Raw genomic sequence first — 10,184 nt, forward strand, 5'->3', positions numbered from 1 at the left:
GCTTCCTTCAATCTATCAAGTGAGTTCATACCCTTATAATAATGTTCTCAAATGCTTTGTAAATGCTTTATTACACTTTTAAGGGGGGGGGGGGGAATACAAGTAAACACACGACTATCCTCGTGTGAAAAACATAAATCTTTTTTTATACTTTTGGTTATAATAAATCATATGTGATTTATAACTATCATACGAAAACATTCTCATACAACGTATCATGATAACACTTTGTCTTTTTGGAATGAAACATGTTGTTATATAAATATCAAACACTTCATTTATATTTTGAATATAAATGTTCAATAATGTTATACTTTACATACAAAGTCGACACTACACTAGGGTTTATCATACAGACGAATCACACTTTTGGCAAACCTATAATAGGTATAGTTTACAAGGAAATCATGAGATTTTACATACTATAAGTACTACATCAAAGAAATAGTTTCATATACAAGGATAAATGGACTTTTCATACGTAAATCTATTTGATACTAAGTTTTGTGAGACATTCAACTTCACGTACTTTCTAGTATGCAGTTAAAGTCCTGTATTATATACCATAATCTCTTGTAGGGAGAGTGTGATACTTGTGTATAGATCTATACGAGATTGACAATCCCGCACCTAAACTGTTAGCTATAGTTAGACCGGCAAGTTTGGGGTGACAAACGTCATAACATTCCAATGCCTAAAGAACGTTGTTACAGGCAGACTGGGTCAATAGTATGGTTGTAAAACTCACATGGAGTATTAAGAATACGTTGATTTACTGGGTTATCAAATGCCTTAGCGATTTTATACATACATAAATCTACTATTCTAGGAATGAAAAACACTATTGCATTTCAGTTTAGGAACTTTTAAACTACCACACACTTAGGACAAATATTGGGTTTCTAAAGGTAAACATTCAAAACAGTCAAGTCTTGGTAGAAGACTACTTTTATACTAGTAGGAAATATGTGATTCTCTAGGAGTTTTCAAACATCCACAAACAAGTTTCATTCGAATTTATACAAAACATTGACATTAAATACTTATGAATTCGCGTACTTAAATGCTGATCTACTCTTTCAAATCTACTTGTATTTCTCAGGGATTCAGTAATACAGCTAAACTTTAGCTTTTGGAGAAGTGATGCTAAGGCGTCAATTTTCAAAACTCATTTTATCATCATATTGTAATTTGTTTTTGAAAGAAGTATCATTCAACAATGTAACTTTTAAATTATATATATATGATGATTGTGTTTACTTTCTTTACTATGTATTCAATTGTTACGATACTACATGAAGTAATCCGTCCTTGAACGATTCCGCCATTCTGGTTGGGGGTGTGACGATTTCAATAATTCTCTATTATTTTTTTAAAAAAAGGCATGTTTGTATATATTTTTTATAAAAACGGATTTCTATATACTTATGTATTTATCAGCACTTAAAATGTTTTTAAGTACGTAGTAAATACATATTTTATTAAAGTTTTTTAAGATATATATTAGTTTAATAGCGTATTTTACATAATTTTGTTTCATACATTTTCACATAAGTATGTTTTGATAAATAGGTAACTAAAATAAAAAAAAAATGTTTTTATAAATTGGTATTTTTATGCTTTTAAAAAAATCTTTATATATATATATATATATATATATATATATATATATATATATATTGGATACAAAAATATTTTTAAAAAAGGTTTTAATATAAAAAAGAAGTTTTTTTATATGAAAATATGGTTTCTTGTGTAAATGTGATTTTATAAAGCCAAAAAATATATTCGAAACATAATTCTGAAAAACAAAAGGTGTAAAAAGCTAAGTTTAGAACGAATTTGTAACAAAATTTTGAAATTTGTTCTAAAAGTAAAAATTTTGGACCAAATTTGTAGTAATTTTTAAATTGGATCAAAAGTATAAACTTTAAATATGAGAACACTATGTTCACCGATTAAAAATGTTAAATGAATACGATTATCGGTTTTTAGAATTTAATTAAATAAAATAAATATAAAAAATAGACGGATTATGAACTTAATATGTAAATTTTTTATGGAGTTTTATTATAAATAAATAGTTACATAAATGTGTGGTGTTGTTGTTATTCTTGGTTACTCTGTTTAACCAAAACTAACACGAAGCGATAAAATAATTTTCTAAATTTAGTCCAAAATTTATACTTTTTGCCCGTAATACAAAATTTTGTTAAAAATGCTTCCAAAATTTATTTCTTTTTATATTTTTTTTGAAAATTTTGTTACAAATATATATTTTTTTCCTTATAAAATCATAATTATACAAAGAGAAATATTTTTTCACAAAAAAATATTCTTTTTCTATATTAAAACCTTTTTAATAACATTTTTCTATGCAAAACAACTATACAATAACCTTTTTTGTAAAAAATATATTTGGATGCAAAATAGCTATTTATATAACCATTTTTTTAATACCTATTTATAAAAACATACTCATGTGAAAAAGGTGTAAAATAAACTTATATAATATACGTTTTTATACATATATATACCTTAAAAAACATAGATAAAATAGATACTTATTAAGCACAAAAAAACGTTTTGTGTGCATATAAATACATAAGTATATACATATCTATTTTAATATATATATATATATATATATATATATATATATATATATATATATATATAAACACCTAATTGTGTGTATACAAAAGCATAAATATATACAAACACGTTTACTATGAAATAAGGGTTTGTATGTATATTTTTTTTACAAAGACATGTTTGTATACATTTTTACAAAATATGTGATTTTATAGATTTTATTTATAAAAACATGTTTGGAGATAAATGCATTTATTCTAAAATAGATGATTGTACATATTTTTCTTTTATAAAATGCATGTTTGTATATATTTTTTTATAAAAATGTATTGATATACTATTTTATGAAAAACATGGTTGTATATATATTTTTATATGAAAACGTATTTGTATTCAAATGCATTTATTATAAAATTAGTGTTTGTATATATATTTTTTATAAAAACGGATTTCTATATACTTATTTATTTATCAGCACTTAAAATGTTTTTATGTACGTAATAAATAAATATTTTATTAAATTTTTTTAAGATATATATTGGTATAATAACGTATTTTACATAAGTTTGTTTCTTACATTTTCACATAAGTATGTTTTGATAAATAGGTAACTAAAATAAAAAAAAAACGTTTTTATAAATCGGTATTTTTATGCTTTTAAAAAATCTTATATATATATATATATATATATATATATATATATATATATATATATATATATATATATATATATATTGCATACAAAAATATTTTTAAAAAAAGATTTGAATATAAAAAAGAAGTTTTTTTATATGAAAATATGGTTTCTTGTGTAAATATGATTTTATAAAGCGAAAAAAAAATATTCGAAACAAAATTTGAAAAACAAAATATGTAAAAAGCTAAATTTTGAATGAATTTGTAACAAAATTTTGAAATTTGTTTTAAAAGTAAAAATCTTGGATCAAATTTGTAGTAATTTTTAAATTGGACCAAAAGTTTAAATTTTGAAAATGGGATCACACGTTCACCGATTAAAAATGTTAAAATGAATACGATTATCGATTTTTAGAATTTAATTAAATAAAATAAATATAAAAACTAGACGGATTATGAACTTAATATATAAGAATTTTTATGGAGTTTTACTATAAACAAATCGTTACATAAATGTGTGGTGTTGTGATTCTTGGTTACTATGTTTAACCAAAACCAACACGATAAAATAATTTTCTAAGTTATCAAGAACAATTGACACCTAATGCAAAAGGAACACGAGAAATGTAGAAGAAGGCGGCACAGAGAGAAGAGAAAAAAACTGGTAGCGAGATTTTGCAACGGCCAGGGGCTGCCTTAGTGGGTCAGTGTTCCTTGTTGTACCTGCCACCCATTAGAATACAACACATAGCCTTATAATGAACATGTCTTCCCATTTTTGAAGGCCTGAAGCTCATGCTTTCCAAGACCAGTGAGATTTCTGTTTGAAATTTTGATAGATCCAACCAGGCAGATTTTTCTTTGGATTTCCATAATCCGAACAATATTGTATTTGCAAAACCGGTATAAAAGACCTGGTTGTAGTGTTTAGTTCAGCCATATTGCCCAGTTCCTTAGTTTAAGCCGGATAATATAAGTCACCTTTGGATGAAACCTGGTTTCTATATAATAAAACCCGATTTTCCCAAAACCCGGGTTGTATATGGTGTGTTCTATGTGACTTTTTGTAGTAGTCAGATTTCTCTTTGAATATTTGATAGATCCAAGCAGGCAGATTTTTCTTTGGATCTTTGATGGATCCAACCTTGACATACTTACTCCTGAACATGATTTCCCAATCATCTAACGCCTCAAGCTCTTCCTTTCGGAGACCAGCCAGATCGCTGTTCAAATCTTCCTCTTCAAAGCTGAGTTTTGCAATGGCTCTACTGGCATCTTTCCCACTCCACTCCCCATAAGTACCACCTGCTCCATAAAACATCCTGGATGATGATACATCATATATCTGACCTTTGATCGCCATAAGAACAGGCTTCTTAGGATCTGTACCATCGTATGTTTTCAACTCCTCATCCCACATATCACCAGGGCGAATGATCAGGTCTTCTTTAACATTAGTAGACATCTGTTCTAGCTTATCATGCATATGCAAATTTACCTCAGCATAAAATGATGCTTTGAATATAAACTTCTTTTCCTTCTCGACCATATATTCCACCTATATATATTTGAGATATAGAATGAGGATATGCATGTGCTTAATTATTAAAAGAAAGTAAATATTCCTGTTAATATTTCTGAAAGATGTAGAGCTTACTTGACATTTAAGGGCATCTTTAAGTTGTTTTACTATCTCAGCTACCAGTGGACGTTCATTACGATCTCTTCGAAGACATTGATATGCAATTCTGGAGAATATTTCCAAACAATCTGGGTATATTTGCTCTTGTAGACAATCAAGTACAATTGTCTGCAGCTTCTTTTCTTCATAGCAGCTTTGTGCCAATTTCGACAAAAACCGGCGATTGTCATTATAATTCGCTATACAAAGCCTTCCACACAAGATTTCGAATAAAACCACACCAAAGGAATAGACATGAGATTCTTTTGTCAAGAATCCAGTATCCATGTAAAGTGGATCGCAATACCCAGGAGTCCCTACTGCATGGGTGATAAGAAATGTGAATTCTTGGTTAGCAGGTCCGAGTTTGGAAAGACCAAAATCTGAAATTTTGGCATTCCAACTTTTATCTAAGAGAATATCACGGTGTAGCACTCTTTGTGTAGTCTCATCCGGATTCTGAAGATACTCAAGCCCACAAGCTGCCCCAATGCATATGTTTAGGCGTTGGATCCATGACAGATTAGAGCTACTAAGGTATTTGTCGAGACTTTGATTCGGTAGATACTCATACACAAGGATATTCTCACCACCCTCATCACAAAATCCCAAGAGATTGACCAGATTTTCATGTCTGTAACGGGAAAGCATCATGATCTCTTTCCAAAACTCAGGGGTCCCTTGTCCATGTTTTTTATTTAAGCGTTTGGCTGCAACCATAACCTTCTCACCAAAGTGAACGAGTTCTCCTTTGTAAACTTTACCAAATCCACCTTCACTGATGTAGTTGCTGCTATCAAAGTTATTCGTTGCCAATTTTATAGCTTCTAGGGAAACTCTAAGGTGTGCAAACTCTTTAATGGACGACATTTTTTTTGCTGACTTTGGTAGATATTGAAGGAAACGGAAATCAAATCTAAGATCCCGCAGATAAAATTCGAGAGTTTATAAGGCAACGAGCTATACAGTTTGAAGAATTGATGCCCATCTCAAAAATGATATCTGAATTTAAGATTAAGGAGAAGAACGTTGCATTTGTTTCGGTCATAAGGGGTGTTTGATTTCATTCTGACTGGGTCCGGTCAGAGCTCAGACCGTTTGTTACCAATGTTATACTCTTACTCGGTCAGTTGATGGGTAGTTGATGGGTAGTTAATGGCCTGGGTCCTGGAAGAAAATAACGCTGACTCGGTCCTTTGCATCAATTTCATGTATTTGCCCTTCAATCTAGCGCCTTCCAAGAACGATTTCATCCCAGTGCCTCCCAAAAACGACTTCATTTGGCAAAAATGCAGAAGGCCAAACCATTGAAGAAGGCTATCATCTGATACTCCTAAGACCTAATTTGTAAATTTCAATTTCGACTATACTATCTATGCACTAGTGTTTCTGGGTTGATTTTCAATGTAATTATGTAATTTTGTAATTGGGTTATCTATACACTACTGTAAAAAGGTTAATACAATACACCATAATATAATACGGATATAAAAAAACTCGTACTAGAAAGGGATATATGTTTCTAGTTAAAGGCGTATTATATATACACTTAAATCTGGGGAGGCTTGTCTACAGTAGCTCTTCCATTCACCTTCCGCCATCTGCTGCTTCTTCGACCCTTCCGAGTGTCTCCCACCGTCGTCGACTTCCAATCAAAGACGACCGTTCTTCCCCATCACCATCTATCTTCCAAATTACTAGATTAACCTAACCATCTTTGTTCTTTACAGTTCAGAGCCAAAACCCTGTCACCACCACCACCCTATACGTTGCTGCTCTCTGATTATAGGATATCTTTCCAACTACGAAGCCTCCACAAACGCAACCCCGACTCCATTATCGTCTACTTCTTCCCAACGCCCATTCTTTGGTTAAGCCCTAAATACATTCCACCGCTTACTGCTTCGTCTTCCTCCTCAATCAAATTGAGAGCCGCTGGTGTCGTAGAAAGACAATCCTCCACCGCCTGTGTCATCAAACTCAGAGCCTCCGGTGTCGTAGAAAGAGAATCCACCACCGCCAGGTCGCCACCTTTAAAGGCTTCTGGTTCGTCTTCGTCGCCAATTCGGAATCGTGTTCTTAGGCCACTCGAAAGGCACTCATTGTCGATGAAATCAAAATGTGAAATCATGTTCTTAGGTCACTGGAAAAGCACTCAAGCTCGATGAAATCATCAATTACGTTCAGTCACTACAAGGTCAAGTTGAGGTAAGTCGATAATTTCAAATTCTTGTAAATAAATCCACCGATTACCATCAAGATGATTGTAGTTCTTCTTGTAGATATTTGAGAAGCTTTTTTCACCTTTCTACTCCGAATATCATTCGCCTTAAGCCGCCTCCGACTCCGTCGATCACCTCACTCACGACTCACATCCCTCTAGCAAGTTTCGTCTTCGTCTACATGTGTTCCGCAACTCAATCCAACTTATTTGTAACCAATCTTTAATTTCGTTAAGATTGGTTTACTTTTCTGCTGAATTGCAGTTGCTTCCAATTTCCATCAATGGCATCTCAAGCTGACTCATCTCTGCAAGCCATCTGTTATCACCGTGGCTCACTTCAACTACTTGATCAGGTCCCTTTTCTCCTTCATATTCACTTCATTTCATTTAATTGTAACTGTTGTTTTGAGCAGAGAAAACTTCCTCTTGATACGATCTATTTGGAGATTCGAGATGTTGCTGAAGTGTAGTGTTTCCTCAGAACTTTTCCCTAATTTGTTCTACTGTTTCACAGTCGTCCAACAGCTGTGAATCTTTCAGATGCTGCAAATAAACTTACAGAGATTGTAACGAACTCTGTTGCAACTGCTACAGATGTTAACCAAACGTTCCTTGTAATTCCTCTCTCTCCTTGTAATTCATATCATGTATTCATGTTTGATTTAGTTGCTTTTTGTTCTTTGCTTTTTCAGGCTTACATTGAAGCTGCTGAAGTAATGTTGGAAGATGATGTTGCTTCCAATAAAGCAATCGGGTCATATGGATCTTCTTTCATTCAAATTCAACAAAAGGAATCTAAGAAATTTTATGTTTTGACACATTGTAATACTTCCAGGTTAGTCATCTCCCTCTCCACATGACAAACTCTAGATCTTGAGCTACATGTTCTTATGATTTGTTCTTTATTGTTTCATTTCAATAGTCTTGCAACAGCTGGATTTGGAACTGCTCTTGGAGTAATCCGTGCACTACATGATGATGGAGTACTAGAAAGAGCTTATTGTACAGAAACCCGTCCATTTAACCAAGTAAACAATCTTCATTATTACATGGAAATATGGAATAGTTCTTTAGTTGTGTGTGCACCCTAGGTGTTCGATGAAATGTCTGACTTGATCAATATTGTTTTTGTTCGTTTGTGAAAGTGTAGGGATCAAGATTGACAGCTTATGAATTAGTTCATGACAAAATACCTGTGACTCTTATAGGAGATTATGCAGCTGCTGCTTTAATGCAAACTAGATCTATCCATGCTGTCATTGTTGGAGCTGATCGTGTTACTGCTAATGGTATGTTATTACTATTTTACCCACAAATCTTTTTTTGCTTTTGATCTAAAAAAATTAAATTTGATTTTAGGTGACACTGCATAAAAAAGTGGATTTTCTTATTGTTTTATTGCATAAAAAAGGTGTTCAAGAGAAGTTAAAGAAACAGATTAAAGAAGTGGAACTTGCACAATAGAAAGAAGTGTCATTACACTGGTATGGCATGGCAGAGGTGTGTGTATAACAATACAACATATCATCTTTTTTCTTTATATATTTTTAAATTTTCTATTTAAGTTCTCTTAACATATTGTAATATAATATAAGTTACTAACTTTATTTTTTTTTACATTTTGGTTTTAAGAGTGTTCAAGTTGGTGGAATCTATGTGGCCTTCAGCCACTTGGGTGAGGTTAGTACACATATATCTTTAGTTTACCAAATTTTGAAATAGAAATATGACATCATCATCATGTGCTGTTTAATCCTTAGATAAGGACACTTGGCATGTTACATTCAAGATTTAAATGGGTTACTTCAGCTTTCTATGAACACCGTGTGCCAATGCAAAAAAGAGGAGCCTAAAAGATATCATGGAGATTATCACACAAGATGTTATGAATGATGGTCACAAGTAAGTCTTATTTTGGATTGACCTTTCAATATTTTGTTGTCTTTTTGTGTCCTTTTCTAGGATACTTGAAAGAGCTCACGCTCATCATCCTTATAATGGAAGGAAAATGTATTTTCTGCCCTCTGGCGCACACACACACATGATTTTGTTCTTATTATTCCTTTTTCTAATTTTCTATCTGTGCCCCTAGGTGGTGAGGCTTTGTTTGCTTTTGACTATCAAGAATCTGCAATTAATGTGCCTAGAAATTTGAAGTATCACCTTATATATGAGAATGTCAAATCCTCCAACTGTCGGTAACATGGTCTCATATAGGTTAGTAATTTTCCAACTATTCACTTATTTCATTCATCATTGTCCTTAAGATTAGATTTTGTTGGTTGTGTAAACAGGACAGTGTTTTGACTCCATATGTTCTCTATTCATAAGAAGGAAAATAAAGATGAAATTTCAATTATATTTTACCTCCAGAAGATAGAAGATATATTCAGGTGTTTATTGATATTACTTTTGACTGTTGTCCCTTTATTTAGAATCAAAGAACATGAAGTTTGTAATTGGATGTTGAATAGGTCTGGAATGCAATTAAGAATGGCCACTAGAAAGGAGTTTGGGTTTGGTATCTTGACATCTAGTACGGTTGTATGAGTAATCTAGTACGGTTGTATGAGGAGATCGTATGGTGTATTAGATGGGTGTGTGTTTGAGAGGATTCATATTAAGTACGGTTGTGTATGGGTGTATTAGATGTGTATATATGTCGTATTAGATGATTGTATGCGATGGCTGTAAAATGTAGATAGGATACATATAGTACGGCTAAATAGTCGTACTCTATTAGGCATGTAATCTAATACACCCCTCTACTAATACGCCCTCCATGTATGTACTATATTCATATATATTCATAATTTCAACCGTACTTTATTAACCTTTTTCTAGTAGTGATAGTTTTTGGGTTTGAATGTTTGATCTACAGAAATTACAGTATATATTTATTAAAACATAAAGTTAAGGTAAGGAAAATCGAAACTTGGAATTGTGATTTGTGATTTTGGAAGTCTTGATTGATCGACTCTTTCACAATCAGAACTTCACTCTTGAAAGATTCAAGTGTTTTCATGTTCAATAACCGTATCATTGAAG

General features: G+C 31.9%; 2 protein-coding genes across 2 annotated transcripts; one reads left to right on the top strand and one right to left on the bottom strand.

Annotated features, from left to right (window-relative positions):
- Positions 1-4,156: 4,156 nt before the first annotated feature.
- LOC145088930 (putative serine/threonine-protein kinase PBL23) lies at positions 4,157-5,931 on the bottom strand. The gene is made up of 2 exons (XM_079027418.1): positions 4,889-5,931; positions 4,157-4,789 (listed from the first exon to the last, which is right to left on the bottom strand). Exons 1-2 carry the CDS (start codon positions 5,780-5,782, stop codon positions 4,190-4,192), a joined length of 1,494 nt encoding a protein of 497 aa, XP_078883544.1. The 5' UTR covers positions 5,783-5,931; the 3' UTR covers positions 4,157-4,189.
- Positions 5,686-9,960, top strand: LOC145088937 (methylthioribose-1-phosphate isomerase-like). The gene is given in 11 exon segments (XM_079027431.1): positions 5,686-7,120; positions 7,195-7,750; positions 7,829-7,971; positions 8,059-8,164; positions 8,287-8,425; positions 8,548-8,636; positions 8,769-8,816; positions 8,897-9,038; positions 9,229-9,353; positions 9,431-9,529; positions 9,611-9,960. Coding segments are annotated over 5 exon segments (774 nt in total). The 5' UTR covers positions 5,686-7,120; positions 7,195-7,417; the 3' UTR covers positions 8,601-8,636; positions 8,769-8,816; positions 8,897-9,038; positions 9,229-9,353; positions 9,431-9,529; positions 9,611-9,960.
- Positions 9,961-10,184: the final 224 nt, after the last annotated feature.

This window comes from Lactuca serriola, chromosome 1 (genome assembly GCF_051521515.1).
Source record: "Lactuca serriola cultivar US96UC23 chromosome 1, Lser_US96UC23_V15, whole genome shotgun sequence".
Classification (NCBI taxonomy): Eukaryota; Viridiplantae; Streptophyta; class Magnoliopsida; order Asterales; family Asteraceae; genus Lactuca; species Lactuca serriola.